The 22,033-nt window shown below is 40.0% G+C and overlaps 1 protein-coding gene across 14 annotated transcripts in view; it reads right to left on the bottom strand.

Moving 5' to 3' along the window:
* Positions 1 to 22,033, bottom strand: part of dgkza (diacylglycerol kinase, zeta a) — a 174,900-nt gene that overhangs the window by 12,167 nt on the left and 140,700 nt on the right. For 12 of the 14 annotated variants that reach the window (XM_015338596.2, XM_015338600.2, XM_015338597.2 and 9 more), the window contains 6 exons: positions 20,205 to 20,303; positions 16,288 to 16,401; positions 13,321 to 13,389; positions 2,312 to 2,346; positions 1,318 to 1,367; positions 121 to 241 (listed from right to left, as the gene is read on the bottom strand). In XM_015338596.2, the coding sequence (XP_015194082.1) occupies positions 121 to 241; positions 1,318 to 1,367; positions 2,312 to 2,346; positions 13,321 to 13,389; positions 16,288 to 16,401; positions 20,205 to 20,303 (488 nt within the window). The remainder of the gene's footprint in view (positions 1 to 120; positions 242 to 1,317; positions 1,368 to 2,311; positions 2,347 to 13,320; positions 13,390 to 16,287; positions 16,402 to 20,204; positions 20,304 to 22,033) is intronic. The other 2 variants (XM_015338592.2, XM_015338595.2) reach the window with 2 other exon arrangements.

The following is a 22,033-nucleotide window of genomic DNA, read 5'->3' as shown; positions in this document are numbered from 1 at the left end:
GATTACCGACATCTACAGTATATGAAGTCAGTATATGGTATCAGAATGCACACCTATATGTTTTCAGATCAACTGAAGGCTTTTGAGTTGACATCACAAATGATAGGAAGGTGACCTTACCATTATCGATGATGTACCTGACGATCTCCTTACTTCCAGCCTCTACGGCATGGTGCAGCAATGTCCACCCAGCTGAGTCCTGGATGGTCAAGTCTCCACCCATCTTGTGCAACTCTTTCAACTGGCGACGCAGAGAAAGCACCAACATCACCTTGGTTCTGTTTCTCGAGCTTTTTTTCCAGCATTTTGCCTTTTACAAAGGTTACGGTATCGCCACATAATGGTGTCTAAGGTTATTGGCCTCTCCTCTGAGCAATTTACACACAGTGTCCATTGCTGAACTGTTTAGCAAACACATTAATTAAAATCTAGAAGTAAGGTTACATGGCAAACCCAGGTGGCTATCTAAAACCTTCTTAACTATGTGTCCTCACCTGCATCTCCACCTTAACCAAACAGAAGTAATGCCTCACTGAATCTTAGCTCAATAAAAGCAAACTAACCAGCTCAGATAGCTGCAATGAGATGTATATGGTATACTATAAGGAGAAAAAATACAATAGTTGAAAGGTCACATACTTCATTTATAGTGTTTTTTATACAGTTTAAAGCACGATAACACTATTCCCTATCTCACAAGAAACAATCCCGCATGTCAAGGATAGGTGCCACAAGAAAAATGCAAGACATACTGATACAATGAATCTAATGTGAATTGTATGCAGGCAATTTTTACACGCTCGTGACGGAAGCTATTTGTATCCTTCAACGAATGTCTTTTCATGATGCACGCCGTACTCGTTTGGTATCGGAAAGCTGATCTTAGGTCACTTGACAGCACATAATTTATTACCTTTTCAACTCTCTGCTATTATAGTGCAAGAGATTTTGCAATTCTTGCAACAGTAGGCAATTTCTTTGAATTTTCCTGTGGTTTATTTCACACACAAAACAGGCATTATGCTACTTCTTTAAAACGCACATGTGCCTGATGAAATAACTTGACAAAGATTCAGGTAGCAGTTGGCTTAAAACCTGCTCCCTTTATTAATATAAATGAACAGAATGGAAAACAGCAGAAGTCAGTGATTTCTCAAAGATGGCTTTAAAGAATCACTTTCTCAATGCCTTTTATTTAATGAAAACTGAGTGATCTTCACTGAAAACTAAAAATGAAAGCTCTCCAAGCTTTTACTTACAGTACTTGGTTGCTTGCTTAAATGTACTACAGTAATTAACACTTTAACATGTGCTCACCTTCTGAAGATCCTTGCTCTTCACACATTCAATTAGCGAGTCAGCAGATACTACAAAAAATACACATTTACACAATTTTAAGAGCAGTTAATTCATTTTGAAAAGATATTTATATATTCGCAATTATACACTTCAAAGAAAGTTATATTAACATTAATTTGTTGCATAGTCAAATCTATTATTTTTATTCAACAATAAGAACAGGTACAAAGTAGCATCATGTCAGGAATTCGAACATTTAAAAGAGCTTTCATATTTGGAAGATCAATTTTGTGCATAACAATGACAGTTATCGTAGGAGAAAATTACAATCCTAGATGAATCCAATTGGTCAGTTTTTAGAAATTCTTCCAATCCGCAAATCCTAGTTAATTTGCTGTCTTCAGAATACATTTACAATCTTATATTCAATACACTAGTTTACAAAATTCACACCTCAACTTGTCCCAAGTAGATGGAGAAGGAAATAAAGTTCTTAAGTTGCAATAATAATTTCTAAGATACCTCCTATAAGCATCAAATTGAAATAATTCAGCCCAAAAAGCAAGAAAGGAATTTTCACTCACAGACAGTGCAACAAAGCTTTTCTTCAGATTGCAGCAGTCTTATCAGAAAATACTGTGCAAACAGCCTGAGTCAGGGACTAGTTTAATGACAGACCTGGAGCTTCCAGGTTAAAGTGTTATTAAAATTCATAGCCCCAGCTTTACATAAGTGAAAGATAATGATGCAGAGAATTCTCTCTTGACAGAAGTAAATTCAGAGAGGCTCATTAAAACAACAGAGGAATAAAGGGGAAGGAATTCTGTAATCTCCGAGACTAAACAAATGTGCCTGGAAAATTTACTTTTCAAAAGAAAAACGATTTCTCCATAGGAGTGGACATTTCCTAGAATTACTACAAATCTTACAGTAAGCCCCCAATGAAATTGTTGTATAGAAAACATCAAATGAACTTTGTTATCAAAAGTTTTAAAAGCGCATTATTTTTTACCTGGGTCAGTGTTGAATGCTGCAGAATGCTCAGACCTATGGAATAAACAAACCAAAAAAACATATAGGGTATTGTATCTGCTCCTTGTACCTTGTTCATGGAATCTCTAGATTAAGAGACAGCCCACATTTTCATTTTAGAATATGTAGCATATGCAAATTAGTATAAATCACAAAAGTTAACAACTGGCAAAAAAAATCATTTCGTATGGTGAAAACTTAATCTAATTCTAAATCAATTTTTCCAGCGATACATCCTTTTTTTCTTAGCAAATTTACATTCAGGTCACCAAGACTGCTTAGCTGCCGAATTTGTAAATATCTTCTATTAATAGAACTTTTCTCCCTAATTGCCAGTGCACAAACCTTGGCATTTTATGTTTAGAGATGCAGAGTAATGCCACGTTGAAAAACAACCACCACCAACAGGAACACAAAAGGACCAAAGGGATGACCCTTTGTTCTGCACAGAAAAAAAAAACAAAGCAGGAGAATCCTGTCTGGATAATTTTACAGCTGTCCACACCGCATTTCCGGCCACCCCCCCTGCCCTCTTCCCTGCCCTGGGTGAGACTCTGCAGAGCCTTCGGAGTAGAGAGGTCTGCCAAAATTCCGCCGTCAGCCGTGGTCTCTCATATTGTCGCCTTACTGCTCTGTCATGCAGCAGGAGGGATTACTGACTCGACACCAGGCCACACTAAAACACAGTTCTGTCACTGCTGGTTGGGCTGTGCCAGGCCTCCTGACAGCTTGCTTGAATCCCATTTCCCAATAATCCTTCTCTTAGATGACAACGGTGGGGAGCTCACTATGTGCAGCGTCTAAGGACCCTTTAAATGCTACTGTCAGCGCCAGACCAAACAATGATCAGGGTAGATCTCGAATGAGCTGGCTACCGGGAAATGGATAGGGATTGACTGTACAAAAATATCTGATCGTTTTTCTTGTGCTGAATTGATCATTTTAAGTTACACGCTCTTCCCCCCAACACACACACACACACAAAAATCAAAGCTGATTATCATGTATGTATTAAAAAGCATAGTCTGCACACAGTTTTGAAAACGTTTTTCCAATATACTTATTCCTTGTCAATTTCCTACCTTTAATTACTTTTTTGCATCTAGCAGTCTACACAAATGAACTCTTCCAAATGAACTCCTCCTGTTGTTGGCAAAAGTTCATACAGTATGTTAAGCAAAAGTGAAGCAGTTTCCTTTCTGAATTCTGCCTGCGGTTCTCGATGAGATAATAAAAACACATAAAATGAATGTTAACTGCATCCTGAATGACGCAGTAAATCAAAGGAGACTACCTCAAGACTACGGAAAAAGTGGCTGTAAAATACAGATCATCATAAATAAGAACATAAACTATAAACAAAAACAACGGTAAATGACTGACAAAATAGAAGAGAAATACTCATTAGACATAATGCAAGACTTTCAAAGATAAAACCAACCTTTAAAAGTGAGTTTTCCATGGAAGTAAACTGGGTTAATTTAGTATTGTCTGCAAGGTATCCATGACCTAATGCGAGTTATTGGGCTTTAATACAACCCACAGAAATGTGTGATCGCTGCAGGGTGTCTACAGCATTTCACACAAAGTACGTATCTCCGGAAAATGAGTTGGAACCAAAGAGCCCTAGCAAACATTCAATAACATCAAAGCTTCCCCTTTGCACATGATGAACCACAGACTACAGAGGAGTTTCCAATTTTGCCAAACTAAACATACTGCCTATTAAAAAAACTCAACTTGTCCCAAGTTGTCAACTTTATATCTGCAAAGTTATTTGTCAAACTATTGGTCAAAATATAACCAGTTTTGATCACTAAAGTGTGAATCATTGTGGTACCTTAATGCTTTTGTCTTTTATAGTTATAGCTTTACATCATTGCCCATTAGGGATTTGAGCAAAACAAAAACGGTTTTCCTCTCAAAACACTCACATACAGTATACTCTTATCTACCAGGTGGGACTGCAAAACATACTGTACAGATGCCACGGTAGATGAAAGAGATGTCTTTTTTTTAGAAAAATAAATTCAAAATAGAAGAAAAGGGAACGGTATTATTCAATAATTAATGGAAGGAAATTTGACACAACTAGATTATTACAAGGCAAACAGTATGTAGCTGTGCATTGGATCTTCAGAGCCACCCGTCAGCAGAAGACATTCAGTCAAGATGCACGTCTGCTCATTAATACACCGATGGCAAAGTCCACTCCTCCAATACACCCCTCCATCTCTGTGAGCACCACCCAGAGACACTGCCCCTGGTCTTGACAAATTCACATGCAAAAGAAAATGGTTCACAGTACCAAATGCAGTCTTCACTGCAAGACCAACAAGCATTGAAAGAGAGGTTTTCAAAACTTGATACCTATCATATATCTGAATACAAGAGGAGTAAATTTCAGAGTGTAGGAGTGCAGTTATTTTGTTTACTTCTGGCATCTACATCCCAGCTGTCCTGAATTAAAAGAGGTTTGAAGTCTTAGTTGATATTGGTGTCTAATAGGAGTATTTTTAATCAGTGCTGGCAGAAGTTTGGACCCGCTAAAAATAACATACATACAGTATCACAGTTGTGTGAAACTAAATGTTTCTTTTTCTGGTTTTAGATGGGCTTGCTTTACGGAGAAAAAAGTGCACAAACCAAAATGTGTGGAACAGTTGTCCCATAAGTGCAGAATAACGCACTAATGCCTAGAGTTAATTGAGTTCATCCCACTACAGCATACCATATTGGCCAAAGTCCAGGTGAACACCACTAGGGGTGAGGTCCGTTAGCAGCACACCCTGCTGGTTTACAGACTGGGGTCACAAGATAAGAGAACATTCAAAACCTCTTTTACTCAAGGGCAGCATCTGTGAAGTTAGGCCACAATTAAACATGCCAATAAAAAAAGCTAAAAGCCTTCATTAAAAACAGAAGGCCAGCCTACAGTAGCTATGTAAATAGAAAATTGTGACATCGGGACTTTTACATTTGTTTTTTGTTTTCTCTGCACTAAAAAAAAAGTGAAAAGAAGATGTAAGCAGACGCCGGCCCAGCCCTAACTTTGTTAGGCTCCAGTGTGCTCTCTCAACTGCTGAAGCAAACCCTTTACTTTGGCATTTTCACAGAGTTAATGACCAGAATCTGGTCTCCCTGCCTACAGCCTGCTTTCCTCATTAAAGACTGAGAGACTGGCAGTTCTGAGACAGCAGTACCAATGCAGAGCGTTTGGTTACCCAGCCTTAAATAGCATGACATAACTGGAAACCAAGTCTGCACTTATTCCCACAGCAACAAAATAAAATAAAATATGGAAAGCATGTGCAAATGAGTTTACAAAATTCAAATGTCCTTTAAAACTTGGCACAGAACCAGGGGAGCGAGCGAGCTACCCATGAAATTCAAATTTCCAAGATGCCCATTAAATAAAAAAAAAAAACTCAGCTACTCACTAATTTCTTTGGTGCTCGCACTTGACTTCTCTGCAAATGAATTTACTCTCCAGAGAACATCCTGTGGCAGGGAGAAGCATAGGTAGGGCACTCCTGCTCTCAGATATAGGGCCTCAGAGAGTATACATTGGAAACCAGCCAAGGAACAGTCCTTCGCTAACTCTTCAAAGTTTTTGTGTGTGTGGTTAACTGTTCCTGGGCTTTACTGCTTGCTTCGTACACCTCAGGTCTCATTTGCCATTAAAGGCAGTTAACACCTATGCATGCAAACCTCTTCTGACAAAGCAGAGGTCAAGGGGAAGAGTAAGTTTGTAAGGTGATAACCACATTAATGCAATAAAAAATGAATCATTCACACACACGAATTGCAAGGCACAGACATCTTTTCGCTTTTTCAAACGCTGACTGGGACCCAGGCCGAAATTTAAGGCTTAACTTGGACAGTGATATGAGTCCTAGGAAAACTGCAAAATATCTTTATTTTAGATAAAGACAAATTACCTTTATGAGAAAAGCAAGATAAACTGTAAGTGAAACGGTGCAGATAAACTATCATTAATATTATGTATAATTATTACTGTTAATTTTAAAATTATCCAAAAAATGTTAAAAGCACCGTATACATTTGGAATAGGCTTCTTTATAGTCAAATCAACAGGTGGTAAAACTTTATATAACAAAGATCCTTGGAATTTGCTTCACATCACCTCATTAGATGCTGCTCAAGTTTTCCAGTAGGTAATAAATAAGATCTTTTTTTCTTCTTTTTAAGCTGGAACATTTTCCTCCAAGCATTAACTAGGGTAAAAAAAAAATTGCCAGGAGCTGTGCTGTGCCAGTAATAGCCATGTAAAATCACGCTGACTCTGAGTCAACATGAGCTGCAAGTTAAATGGGGAATTGAAGATCATTGCTCAATGCTCGCTTGCCAAGCATAGCCATAAAAATGTATAACTGAATTCTAAAATTCAATGCTTTGCTGCTCAGGTCCTTTATTTTCATCTTATGTAAGGCATCAGCATAGGAAATGCTTTTCTACACATAAAACACCCCAGCAGCCCTGTTCACTTAGAATCCCCATTAAACAGTCATGCAGGTGCCAGGCTAACAATTTAGAGCAATCAAAGCTGTTCAGGAAAAACAGTCTAGGGCTTCACATGGTGGTAGCAACTACCAACGTACAACCTTGAAAAAGAGAGAAAAACAATGAACAAGACCTGTAGTGGTCGAACAGCTTTTCCATGAAAAAGACATTTCCAAAAGTAATCCCAGAAAACATTAGTCTCAAATACATGCCTACAACAAACATGCATATTGTACTTGCTTATTAAAGGCTGGGTTGCATCAAAGCATGTAAGGGAATGCATACAAAAAATGCACAAAACTCTCAAGGTTTTCTTTCACCTAAGCACTAGTGTACTTTTTCTTGTTCTCTTTTGATGGTGCAGTACCTGATGCCCAATTTCAGGAGCTCTCATCAAATAGTATTAACAAGCTTTTACAAAAGCCTTTCAGTCTGTTAGAAGAGCTGCCTCTTCTGTTCAAGTAGTATCTTCTGAAGCCTTACATGGTATTGATTGAAGTAACTTTCTGGAATGTGCTTCCTTTGTTAGTGGATTTCGTTTACTGACCACAAGCCAGGCAGGCAAATAGTAAATTATTTACAGAATGTATTGATCACAAGACACTCCAGGTACACATGAAGCAAGCTGCAGGAGTTATGTCACAAATAAATGTGATCTAATGACACCAGAATTCTGCAAGGAAGCACTTCACTCCTATTGGCTCATTTAACCAGTATTACTTTCATCCTCATTCTATTTTAATTCTGTCATGCCTTCAACACCCTTCAGCTTCAGATAAAATCAGTAGACTATTTCAATAAACTACATTCAGTGAGAAAATTCCATCCAACTACAGTATGTGCAATAATTCCCATTTCTGAATACTTAACACTAAATGCCCAATTAACTATTTTGATCTAGTGTTGTCAGTTTGTGCTTACTTGATGTTTTTCACCATTAATCTACAGTATACGGCACTATAGGTATTGATGTTTAAGTGCTGGTCTTAAAAGATGAAAAAAGAAAAGGATATAAAAATTACACCCTATAAAAGGATATAAATGCTATGACAAAAGCTGCCTTTAGCCATATTACTATGACATCCAAGCCAGGACATTTTAAAGTGGTGAATGGAAAAATGGAAAAAACCCTGAAGAATGGGCTACTGGAGGCACAGCTCTGGGAATAGATCCAACTCTTCTCCTTTCTGTATTTCCAGAACCGGTCATAATGAGAAATGGATAGTTGGTCCATGTCGGGTGAGTGTTTAAGATGTGTTGAAGGTACAGTGGAGCGTTTCGACTGACTGCTAATGGGGTTAGGGGGTTTGTTCCTACTAGTCCCACTGCAGGTTGAACTCGGTGAGGAGCTCTGAACTCCACATGCTGCACCAGTGGAGCTGCACTGGATTGGTTTGGGATTAGCCAGGTCTGGGCTCTCTCACATCCCAGCAAAAATGTCAGTGATGACATTGGTGAGGGACGGCCTCTCCTACAACTGATGCTGAAGCTGCTGTAGCGCTTCCAACATGAGGAGAGATGAGTGACTGACTGAAAGGGGGAATGGATTGGAGGTGACCATGTGTATACAGTATGTACAGGTTTTGGTGCCACTGCACAGATCTGACACAAACCTGATTGACGATTCCAAATTTCCAATAAAGTTACTTCTGCTTTAATAATCATCAGTTCACTGAAACGTCTTTAATACTGTGAAATTCACCTATCAATAACAAAAATACTATAACCATTCTATGGTTGCTTTAATGGAAGGAAATAAAAGGATAAAGAACCAATGACATTCATCCAGTATATCCAGATGGTCCTCATCACTTTAAGCAGCTCATTTAAATAATTATAATTTCAAGAACAAAAAAATGTGATTAGCCATAGTGCTGACAGCTCTCTTTTTGTTGCATTTTCAGAAAAGCAATTCTTCTCTGAAGTGAGATCTGACACTTTGCTGATTAGGAGCTAATTATCCTATTAAAGACAAAGTACTGTAGAAGCTCTCACTATAGCAGAACGCCTTTATCAGACACAAAGACTAAAATCACACATAAATTACAGAAAATGAGTTGACTTACAATAGAAAGTTGAAGAACAAGAACTTGCAAATTAAGGGTGAAAAAGCAACAAAATGGCTTGAGAATTACCAGCTCCATTTGGCATGAAGACAGCAGTGATGACCAGGCCACTGCCCTTGTGAAGCTTAACAAAATGAAACTTCTATAGATAGAATAGTTATAATCAACTATGTGAATACCGTTTCAACCTTAATGGCGTTGGGTGGCTCTGTGGCTAAGGATCTGAGCCTGTGGCTGGAAGGTTGACTGTTCGAATCCTGTGGCCGGCAGAGGAATCCTACTCCATTGAGCCCCTGAGCAAAGCCCTTAACCCCAATTGCTCTAGGGGCGCCGTATACGTAAATAGCTGACCCTGTGCTCTGACCCCCAAGCTTCTCTCCCTGTCTGTGTCTCATGGACAGCAAGTTGGGGTATGTGAAAAGATAAAATTCCTAATTCAAGAAATTGTATATGACCAATTTCTTATTATCTTATCTTATAATGACTTACAGAGGAACCTAAAATGCTGAAAGTCTCCCAGTACAAAATTAATGCGTTTCTAAAGACATTCACCACCTCGCCATCTAGATGTCTGTGAGGTGGGCAGGCAACTATAATGGCTCAACCAGACAAAATAAATAAATAACAATACTGGTGATGGCATGAGACAAGAAATGGTGCTTTACAATGAAGTAGATACACAGGTCATAAAGCATCCATGGTGATCAATGCTTGAAGGGACTTTTAACTCTTGAATTAAGTATATATGCCTTAATTGTGGCCGGTAGCCTAGTGGTTAAACCTTTGGACAGACAGGTTGCGCGGTGAAGTCAGCCCTGCAGACACTACTATTGCTCCCTTGAGTGAGGTCCAGGGCATCCATCTGTATAACTGGGAATCAGCATTAACTGGAAGGGTCACCACTGTTATGGATATCCCATCCAGGGGGGGGGGGAGATAGATACACTTGCCTGCTTAATGTTACAGAGAGCAGGATGAGATCTGGCTGGCTCTGACCTTTTTACCTTATCATCTTTCATGTCATTCCTTAGACGGTTGCTTTTCGCAACACAAATTCCCAAGACCGAGGAATGCACTTCCAGGTCAGATGAATCCCTAAGTGACATCTCGTCTGAGTGTGTCACTTGGGTTAGACACAGCTTGTTTTTTTAGTGTGGAGTGGCTCAGGCTGGCGGGCTTGCGCAGATGAGCTGGAGGAACAAAAACCATCTGGATATGCCACATGGATCACAGGGCGAACTAGAAACGTGAATGAAGTTGGTAGAAAACTGGAAGACCACGAACACCTCTCCGCCCTCCCTGCATCCGAGACAGGCTGGCTGGATGATTTTGATTAGATTTAACTTGTCCTCTTTCCATTCATCCTGTGTTTCTGCTATAGGCTCTGAAAATCTACCCTGACAAGGAACAAAAGGCTCCGATTTTAAGACGATGAAATGTAAATGAGATGCATCTTTTAGAAGAAAAAAAAGCTCTTTTCACTAGAGTACCCTTGTTTTGTGCTTGGCAAGAAGTCTGTTGGATTGGAGGAAAGGTGGGGGGTCATATTTTCTTGAAAAAGAATTACAGCATAGAACTTTCATGTTAATGATGTTTATTCAGTACTTATATTCACTTTAATCCCAATTACTGCATTTACTGACACGCAAACATCTAATCATACTGGCAATACATTGGCACAAACAACACCTCAGCTGCATAAACATCACCCTTTTAATGTGCATAACATCTACGGGCACATAATGGGGTACAAGCAAGTTAACTTTTATGAATGTCGCAGAATCAAAGCAGCTTCTATTGTGGCTAAGTCTTCAACAAGCAAATTGAAGTTGATGCATGCAGTGATAAAAGACGAACCCTTGGGCTTTTCTTATGTATGGCATAAACAAGACCACTACCTTATTATTACAGATTTTTTTTTTATTCCAAGAAAGGCTGTTTATCAAAGATACAAGTGCAGCCCAGATGGTAAATGTGTAGGTCATATGGGGACACTTCAGCAGTTTACATGGGGTCAGATGCAGTTCTGCTAATCTCATCCCACAGCACCACAAAGAGACTGCTGTGCACTGAAATTCAAATAACGCAGAGCTTTACAAATGTCAGGACCGAATCCCCAACAGACTAGAGTGAAAATGAAACAGAATTAGATGTGGCTATTCCTGTATGTACAAGATTAGGACAAGGGTTGAGTGAGGTTGTGTCGGTGTGGGAAAGCATGCTGTTTTGACCAAACTATGGCAGTCGGTGGAGAAGACGCTGAGCAACAGCCGCAGTAAGAGGCCAGTAAGTGACGGTAAATGACTGCATTACTCACATCCTTCGAGGATGTTTTTCTCCCAATTAAGCCCTCAAGAGTACAGATGGCGGCACTGGTGGCCTAGACTAATCCCACAACCCCCTGAGGATTACCATGGCCCAGTGCCTGATGCCCCTCAACAAGATTTGGGGTATGTTCAGGTGGAAGCCCTACTTTTGATTATTTGATTATCTCACGTGTAAATTCAAAGAGAGATTAGAGAAAATTCAAAGCTTCTGTGCCCCCTTCCTACAAGCCAACGCAAAAAAAATTTGCTTTGAAAGATTGCTTTGCTTCGCCAAGACAGAAGCAACAAACGAAATATCCTGCAACCCAGCTTCAGCTCAGCCAAGCACAGAGCCTGGATAGTCTACAGGCAGGCATGCTCCCCACACTGAGCGCGCAAGCAGTCACCATGGCACCCAGGCAGGTTTGCAAGATGGGCTCAGGAAGCATTCTTAATGAACTGCCTGGAGTGCATTCCCATTATATTCCCGTGGAAGACCCTGTGCACTCGTACTTGCACATCCGGAATTCGGAGCGAGCCCAAATCAGCGACCGAGTCACATTCACTACGTACGTCTTTATTAGATTGGCGAAATGTGTTAGGGATCCATAACAAGTAAGCTGAGGTCTTTCCAGAACACACTCTCATTTCAGGTACCGCCCAAATTTGTGGGCTGGCACCCCTCCCTCCTTCCACCTCAGCTCTCCTTGGGGTCCTCTATTCTGGGCTGCTCGTCTTCACATAAGTATGTGTCTGCATGTCAAACTCCATTTGTATTTGTACTACTGTGCTGCCCCCCACACACACACACCACACACCAAACATTCTCCTGTCACTTTGAAATGGGAATGAAAGCAGAGAGCTCTACTGCTGAGCCCAGCTAGCACAAAGCTTCCCGGGAGAAAGCTGTGTTCTACTGTATATGTAGTCACAGAGAGGCAGAGCTTCATCTGGTGAACAGAGCGAGTTGGGGCACTATTTTTTGTATGATCACTGCATGCTTTGATGAAAAAGCACCCTAACAACAAAGTAACTGGAAAGGAATATATCCAATGCTCATGACTGTCAGCGAATGTTCTTATCAGAACAAGGAATATACAGTGCAGTCAACAAATCGCCCATGAATCACTGTTCATCTTTTCTCCTGTCACTAAATGCCACAGATGTCACACGAACATAGTAGATATACAGTAGAAGCAGCATACTGTATACACCGATGGGACTTGCTGCATTTGTAGGTTGAGCTACAGTACAACAGAAATCATAGAGACTACTTTTGTGCTCAGAATTATAACCACCTGGGTTTACATACTGCTTAAATTAATGCCCACTCCTTGTCCAAAATAGCACCAAAAGCCATTACAAACAATTTATCAATAACAACATGCGCTCATTGTTCCCACACGCTGTAGAAAAAGCCTTGCCTTCCAAACGGTTGATCCCATTAACTACTTATCACCCACTGTCCGGGGCCCATCTTAACAGAAAAATCAAACGACATAATCTGAAGCTGCTTAGATTCACATGCCAACTGTTCTCATCTCGGAGGTAAATACTGCTGAGTTCCTGAAAAAAAATACTATTCAGTTCTTTAAGGCAGTTGTTGTTTGTGTGGTTACGTTTCACCTCAAAAACAATTAATTTCAGCTTTAATTTGAGCTTTACTCTAGCTACAATGAACAATGCCCTTAATGCATGAAAGATCCCAGAGCTCTACCTCCACAAGTGACTGACAAGCAGGCAGAAGGGAAAACTCCCTGCCATCTTTCTTCTCTTATGACTGAAGTCAGACATGAACTACAAACTATACAGCTCTTTTTTCCAAGAGATAGCAATTAGTGCAGCTGAGCGCTTTATCCTGGACAACAAGATCCTTTGTTTGCATTGAAATACAGCATCTTTGTTGCAGAACTGTTAGAGCAAATACTGGATGCAGAAAATATACAGTGCCCCCTGACCTTTGCTCGAAAAAACAGCAGGGAATTTGTAGCTACAACAACAAATACATTTACTTCTTTTCAAACTTAGTGGCAGAAGGTAAAAAAACAAGACATGCTAACAAAAGGTGAAGAATAAAAGCTTTTTGCTCTCACCTGCCAGATGGTTTGAAATCCGCCGCAGTTGTATTAGAACGATGGACGCTCACAATTTTTGCTCCCACCCTTAAAATTAACCACAAAATGAGCAGTTAAAAACAATCAAGTAAACATTAGGGAAATAAAAGTGAATTCTTTGTACCGTCATGCCTTAGAAAACAAATCGTTAATTGATCACCCCTATCTCTCATTTGGCTTGAATTACGATGTCTTGAACATAAACAAATCAGAAACATTCAGTTACCAAGGTCAAGAACGGAGAAAATCTACCAATTATGACACAACAGTTCTAAAATTCTGAAACAGGTTCTGTTATTGAAAACGTTTAAAAAAGTAAAACTTTACTGAGTTTACTGTATTTGTTTAGGAATAACTAACCTCAGGCGGGCTAGGCTTTATAGAGACATCATCAGGCCACAAACTTTTTGTAAATCCAATTGACAGAAGGCATTTATGACCAGAAAAACAAAACATTTAAACTTCATATCATTGTCAATGAGACCACGAAACAGTGTGGAGAGGTTTCAGCTTTTATTTTCAATTTCCAGGGCTCTATGTATTCTGGTAATTGAATGTAAACTTTAACCAAGATATTACAGACCAGAACGCTCTCAACAGCTCTGTTTTTCCATGTTTCTTCAACTGACCCAGTAACAAAGAGCTACCTAATAAGCCCACATTTCATGGTACACTCAATACGTGTATATTCCATGACTAATACATCCATACAGCACAGTACAATGTGACCGCATGAGAGCTTTTAGCATTGGAGAAAATGAAGTTCCTTTAAGTGCTTTCTTCAGCATGGTTCATCTTGATAGGAGCGCTGAGGTGAAACTACAATATTCTGTCATGTACAGGGAAACGGAAACAATGATCTGCAAGGGTCTTTGACGTCGCTCAAAAAACACAGTTGCAAGGGGGTTTCACACATGATTTTTTATATCTTTTGCAGTGCGAGTTGGACTGCTCAGCAGAGCGATGCTTGCACACAACATGAAAACTAATCCAGGCTCTTCCCAAGAACTTGCTGTTGGGTGAAGTGAGGGCAGGGAATCCTTCTGCATGGTGCAGACAGCTCACAACATTACACCGTTCTGTTTGTCTAGGTCACTGGGAAAGGGCCAATTGGTGATTGGTGCTGCCTCGATAAAAGTGCCTCGTAATACTTAGTTTAGTTTTGGATATACTATCAGCATTATATTGACCCGCAAAGCACATGTTTTAAGCCATCGCAATAGTTTTAATTGAATTCTTCTAAAGAAGAGTTTTCAATTTTTTGAGACAATGGAAACTTCTGGAGACGACTCCTATTAGCCTCTGCACACGCTGAATTGAAAAGGGAAGTTGAGAGGACAGAAATTCCTATTGGGGTTGACTTATTGTAGACTCGGAGCTGATCGTACATTTAAAAGTGAATGAAAAGGTTTTGCAGTCAAAGACCAGGTGAAGATTTTAGAAGGAGTTGAAGGTGGAGAATTAAAGGTCAGTTTTGCCATGTGTAGAATTCCAGAAGAAATTATATGAGGTTTGGGGAAAAAAACCCACAAATGTGTATAAACAGAATTAGTAAAACGGAATTTAAGCAAAACGTGGAAAATGCACCTTTAATTTAGCCATTATGTACTCATTTGATATAGAAATAGATGTTCCAGCACCATATTAAACTTTAGTTTTACTAACAATGTAGGTGCTAAAGTTGTTGTCTCACATTCAACATTCACATTTTGTTCAAAATTTCCACAGACTGACCTTAAACTAAAAACACATCACAGTGTGATTTGTCACACACTGCTACAGTATTACCAGGCACGCACCCACTTCATGGATAGGAAATAATCTACTGTATGAATCATAGGAGCACAGGACCCACTCTAAAGTTTTGCCTTATCATAAACTCATGTTATCTTCAATAAAATAAAGAAAATCTATATTTTTTTAATCTGTAATTGATTTTCTATTTTATGAGATATCAGCGGTCTAGCAGCATAGATTAACACAACTCCTGTACCACAAGAAAGACTAATGGAAAATGAGGCCTTAAGGGCATTTTCCTTGGCTGATGACAGCCCAGTCTTGACACAGCAACCCTGTCCAGGAGAACCGTGGACTACAGTACTCTATACTGTATGCGCCAACCTGTGCTCAAAGCAAGAGCCTTTACTTGATGAACCACAAGGCAGCCTCAGAGAGGGGTTTTAAATTCATTACATAACAACCTCATATGGTCACACAGCCATCATGATGTGCTGTACAGCATGCGCCGAGACACTCTTAATTTATAATTAATATAATTATATGCTCCAGACTACGCTTCCTGGCGAAAAGTGGATTACATTAGCCATTATGAAGAGCCTGAGCCCAACCTTTTCCAGTAACAATCGGCTCACAACACAGGCACCTGACATGTTATTAATTTCACAGCATGAAACCCATATCACACAAGTTCTTTGATGCCTCGTTTTAGTCATACAACTTTAATGTTTTCAAAAAGGCATGTTTGTTCATTTTCAAATCTGTTGTTTCTCCATTTTAACACTCATTTGAGACTAAGCCCTCTGTCCCTCAAGCCAACCTAGCCTCTAACAAGTTTAACATTTGAAATTGTCACCATCTCACCAAAATTAAAGCCCACATTGGCCCCAGGCTTTGAGTGACTTAAAATACCTCGGGTTTTTTTTTTACCAGTCTAGGTTTGTTTACCAGTTTTCAGTCTGTGATGAGCACCGTGCTTGCTATATTTGGGTAGCTCTTCTGATGAGTTTGAGAAGTCAAAGCTGCGATGTGATTGGCTGCCCAGCTTTTGCTACCTTGGCAACGCAGCAAATGGAACTGTAGTCCTCTATGAAGTGGAGGGTGGTGGTGGGGGGGAGGCTAAGGAGAGGGGAATCTGCTGCTAAGTGATTAAAAAAAAAAAACGATTTCCCTCCATTTACACTCTCCCTTATTCTTCATTCCTCTCACCTGCTGAGGGGTGGCTTTGTGGACCTCAGAGAATCGCTATGAGCCAGCGCCTCGGCAACCGAACTGTCGCTGGAAATACGTTTCCGCTGCGAGGCCTTCTGTAGCTCCAGGATCCTGCGGGAGGGGGAGAGCGAGGCCGTGAGGGGGGCAGGAAACAAAGCTGCCTGCCGGGGTGCCACAGATAACAAACGCAGGCATTGTGGCGGGATTATTCACAAACCCCACTGTTCCACTTCTACCTCCGTTCAAATAGGCCGAGAACTGAAAGGGAGAACCCTGGACAAATCCAGCCACGCAGAAACACAGCAAAGGAAGTGTGGAGAAGGAATAGCTCAAATCTGTCATTTTTAAGGGCCCGGCCTCATACCCTCTTGAAACGACAATACTTTGCAAACGTGGTGTAAATAGGATGAGTCTCAAAAGAACGCTTTGACCTGGAGTCCTGATTTGTTTTCTTTTGCAGAGATGAAACCCAAAAGAAAATCAGGAAGGGTTTTTAGGACCTCGTTCTTTTAAAACGGTCTCCTTCTGTGCTGGAAACTGCTGAAGCAGCTGAGAAACGGAGGGGAGGCACAGAAAAAAGAGAGGTTGCTCATTTCAGTAAAAAGGTTGATGTTAAACAAAACACCTGGATTGTGAGATTTCTCTTTAAGCACAAATGCATTAAATTCCAGTAAACTGAAAAAAAAAATACTTTTCATTCTTTTCATAGGGCACGCCTGCTTCTAAAAACATTGGACTGTTTAAAAAAATATCTTCTACTGTTGTTAGAAAAATGTCATTGTGCATAGAAATCACATACTGTATTTAAATAGTATACATTTTAAACTGTTTGGAAAATGCATATATTTTTGGAGTTTACAAATCTGCTTCTGCTAGGCAGCTTTACAGTACAGAGTACTAAAGCAGAGAAGGTTGTTAATACAGCCCCTGAGGCTGGTTAGCTGGTATGAGCTTCTCGCAAGATGCAAGGAGAGCAGTAGATGCACATTACCAAAGATGAGCTGGTTTTATTTTAGTTCAACATAGTGTCCTTCCATATTAAAATGGACAGATGGGACACTTAGATACAGAATACAGTATGTATTATACCAGCCTGACAACAAACAGGAGTGCTGTGGAATAAACAGTTGCTCCTGTGCTATTTTCCTTTCTATTTCTAAGCTAAATTCATGTATTCATTTGGTGGTTCTTTTAATGTAAGCTTTTTTTCAGCAAAGGCAATACTTTACAGGAATTGTTTTTTGTAGATGTGCACAGTTGTTTAAAACATACAGTATATGAACTGTAAAATTAAAAAAAAATAGCTCTTAACAGCCATACAGTAGAGAATGAAAATGCATACATTAGCTATGTTATGTAACCTGTAATAACAACAGCTGTGCACAGTATTCAGGAAGTTTGTGAAAGGCTAGAAAGAAAAATACTGAACGATTACTGTAGTCTTTAAGTACAGTAGAGGTCTCAATTCCTGGAGGGTTTGGTGTGTACTCCTTTACTATATGTAAGATGTCAGTTACATACTGTATACTGTAGCAGCTGGACTAATTAATTGCATAATTATAAAGAAGCACAGAGGCCAGCACCTTACTCCACACCTGAACCTGGTAATTAGTGTCACCCATTTTTTATACTCCTAATCAATTTCTGAAGTGTTTGGTAACAGTAGCTTTAATGAATGTTTTCAGTTGCCAATTGTGGCAGACCTTCAGAAAAAGCCTGTTTAATAAAACAATTAGCTTAATTACTTAATTGACTACTCAGGTTGGAGCAAAAACCAGAAGACACCAGGCCCTCCAGGAATTCTCAGCTCGAGACCCCCTGTTTTAAAGGTACTGTAATTTACAGATCACAAATTCAAAAGCTTAGACTTAGATTCAAAAACGTTGGCAATCTAGTGGCTTGTTATACCACATACAGTAAATGTAATCCGATGGAATTTAAACACTGAATGTCTTTCCACGGACAATGAACTCTCAGCATGTCCAGAAGAATAACCACAGATGAAGCCAATGAGGCTGGCCAAGTCTTTTCTTCAACAGGAACTTCATACTTGCGGTTTTCAAACCGAGAAATTTTACAAAGACAATACACATTGGCAAACCACAGCTTACATCTATAGCAGGAATGCAAATGGTCGGTTTCAAGATTGATGAAGAAAAGAAAGTATTCAACTTGGATACAGAGGTATTTGTTGGGGTGGGGGTGGGGGGACTTTAAAAAAATTGTCACGTAAAATGGAAACTGAAGGTTGGAGGAATAAAGTTCAACTGATGGTTCTGTCAGTTCCTGACAGCTTTACCTGTTTAACTGTCTTAAGCATTTTACAGTACACCTTTCTGTCACAGGTGGTTTCTGGAAAGAAAAGACCAGAAGCAGCAGCAATGCGAACAAAAAAATAAATTAGCTGATAGATGGAACAGCAAGTGATATGTGGATGTTTTCTGCCAGATACAATCTCATCTGGGGGCAGAGACAAGAAAAAAAGGTTAAGTAACTTTGTTTTATGCGTCTTAGAGAAAACAAATCTTGGAGTAAGGCAATGGGACCAAAGCCATCACCATCTCTCCTCTATAGCCTGGAAATCCCTTTCATTGCTTCCTTTATAACAGCAGACTGAAGTTTCCATCTTCAGTTCCTGGCCTGCCCCTCCCAATCAAATCCCGCAAAGACTGCTTTACAATTCAGTTGGCTGTGGTCTCCAGTATAAATGTGGAAAATAATGATTGCAATCACTGGTTCGGCAGGAGCAGTCACTCTCTTAATAACATTTAGATACATGCGTGTATCCATCTGTCCCCTCTGACCCTCTCTTCATTAACAAACAGCAGCACACATGGGTTTTGAGGTGGAAAAGAATGCCAAATATGATTAAAAAACTGTTTTCATTAAGTCTTACAATGAACTTAACGGATAGCAGACAGGGATCAAGGTACCGTATGTATGTTTTTCAACAATTAAGAAACACAGTTTTCTTATGAGTACCATGTTCAGATGTGCTGTAGGATGTATTAAATCAGCCAAGTTTGAGTTCTATTGTTCTCTGGTCCTCAGAACAATATAAAAAGCATTCTTCTAGGTCAAATCTATATAGTGCAAAAACTGTCTTCTCACAGCAGAGATCTAGTAGGACAAGACAGAAATCTGATTTTTTTTTATATTAAGTGGGTTTGATTACTTCCAGTGACCATCCAAGGAATATTATCATTTCCATTTACCTCATTTCAAATGGCTTTTATTGTTAGATCCCACTCTGACTAATTAGCACATTGGTGTTAGCATCGTTTAGAGAAATTAAAAGACTTTCATCATGAAACTAACAATTTTAGCTAATCAAATTATAGAATATCAGTGAAGATTTATTCTCATAGATTAGCCACAATAAGGTATTTAACAAAATATATTACTGGGTCACCACTAATGATGCAGAATTCATTCAGGCAAGTCTCAGCTAGCAAGAGTTAATTTACAGTTTGAGTCTGTATTTTTCAGAGCAACAGTTTATAAAAAGAGATCTACTTCTTTCAAAGGAGTTTACTTTAGGAGAGACTAAAAAACTGAATAAAGGCGACGACAATGAGATTAAATCGAGCAAATACGATTAAATTGGCAGAAGAATCTCCTCCACCACCCCCTGCACTCTTGTTCCTCATGACGGACTGAGAAAACATTTTTTCAGGATTGTTCATTAAAAATACAGGGGCTGGTTAGCGGTCTTCTAGTGTGAAAAGATGCTGTGGATTCATTGTGTTGACCTAATTAGTCAAGATGCTCCTGGGAGAAGCAATGGGGTCACAGGAGATGCGTTGGAAGATGATTCGGCAGGGGTGCTGGCATGGGACTGAGGGCAGGGTTGTGCAGCAGGGCTGAGAACAGATGGCAGGTGAGGCACAGTGAAAGGAAGGTGATGTCAATACCTCTTCTTGACAGGAAAAGGGAAGCCGGAGTGAGAGGAGAAGAGAGACTTCTTGGTTCGCCGAGCCAAGGCCTCGCTGTCGGAATGCGGGCTGGTCGGGCTGGCAGGGTGGGGAGGAATAGGAACGCAGAGATATTAGGAAGGAAAACAAAGAAAATTGGAAACTTCAGTCATGAAGGGGGGGGGGGGGCGGGGATAAAACTTTAAAAGACGGCAAAGAATGACAAAGCCTTCCAAGTACCAAATGGAGTAATTTCATTAACTGGTTTGAGGTCCAGTGTTTTGGGAGGTTTTACATTTTCAAGCACCACTTCCTTTGGCGATCCAAATCGGCCTCTGAGGCTCTCCTATGCTTCCCATACCTGCTTCGACAGCAGCGTTCAAATCTACCTGCCCCCATCCTGACACATTCCCATTAGGGACAAAGCTACAGGAGAAGAAACCTGAAGGATCACTCCTCCGTCGTTTGGCACCCGTGGTGCGTGCCCAGATCTTGGTTGTGGGAGGACTTGCGTCTCATGGAATAAAAACAGCCTTCACAGCATGGATTTTAGCCACCTTGCTCTGCAAACTATCCCACGCAATGTCCAATGATGAGAAATAATACCGCATGAAGACTAAAGACATCTTGGAGATTTCCGACACTCCGATAAGGTGGTCCAGCTCATCGTCAGGCTTTCTCCAAGCTCAAAACAGAGTTTAACATTGCAACCGTTAAATTAGCAGAGTATTTCACCAGTGTGTCCCATTTATGATACATTCATGTTGCTTTGTCAGATTCCCATGCTTTGTTTCGTACTGCATATTATCAGGGACAGACAACCCCCGGGTCTTTACATAGAGAAACATCTTGCTTAGCATGTCAGGATCCCTTGGGTTTTTGCTTCTCCAGACACAATGTTTGGCACCTACACCGGCATATTCTCGGTCATGTTTCGCAAATGTGAGTCTGACTAATAAAATAGCTCTAACAATGAAGAGGTAAACACTAGTCTGAAATTGTTAATTCCACCTTTTAATAATCACAGGGAGAAAAAAGCATGGCAAATCTTCTGGCAGCTTAACTATTACTGCACTCAAGCGTTTCTACAATTCGAAAGGTTTAAAATGGCATGCACAGTTTCATTTGGAATTCAAGGCTGCTATTTGTTCTAATAGATTAAACTAAAGGTTCTGCAGGTTTCAAAAGAAAAAAATGAACGTGAATTTGATGAGTAGTGTGGTGCGGTGGTGCATATAAGGGATTGGAAGAACTCTAAGACCCAGCTTCATAACTGATAGGACCTCCCATTTCATCCTTGTGTAAGCCGTGAGGATCATTTATTAGGAATTCCTTTTAAAGCTGAGGCATGTCCCAGCATGAAAACCACAGTGCCCTGTGAATAATGGTGTCTGCCTAAAAGCATCAAAAGAGAAGATATTTTTGGGACCATGTTAAAAAAAGAACAGGCAGCGACGAGTACACATTCATGAGAGAGGCTGATGCACACTGTGGGGGAAACTGAGGTCATATCTCAGCATGCTGGCTGTCTATGCGTGAACTCTATGCACTTGTTTACTCATACTGTATGTTCTCTGTACCCATTTCAGTAACATTGATTGACATTGGTTTCTCAAATTGGCTGGTTAGCAATAAAAAGCTGCTGCTTATTCAGTGTATTAGTAGTGCCAAGTCCTATTTAAAAAAAACATCCTGGTACACAGTAATCTTTCACTAATAAGAAAAAATAGAATGGAGACTTTATCCCTTCTTTATTTTCTTACACAACCAAACTGTGGAAAAGTATTTGGCAGTATTTATTTTGTTACTGAGTACGTGAACACCTGCAG

The sequence above is a fragment of the Lepisosteus oculatus genome, chromosome 21 (genome assembly GCF_040954835.1).
Source record: "Lepisosteus oculatus isolate fLepOcu1 chromosome 21, fLepOcu1.hap2, whole genome shotgun sequence".
Taxonomy (NCBI): Eukaryota; Metazoa; Chordata; class Actinopteri; order Semionotiformes; family Lepisosteidae; genus Lepisosteus; species Lepisosteus oculatus.
Note: the sequence above shows the minus strand (reverse complement) of the source record. Positions and strands in the feature narration are given on the sequence as shown.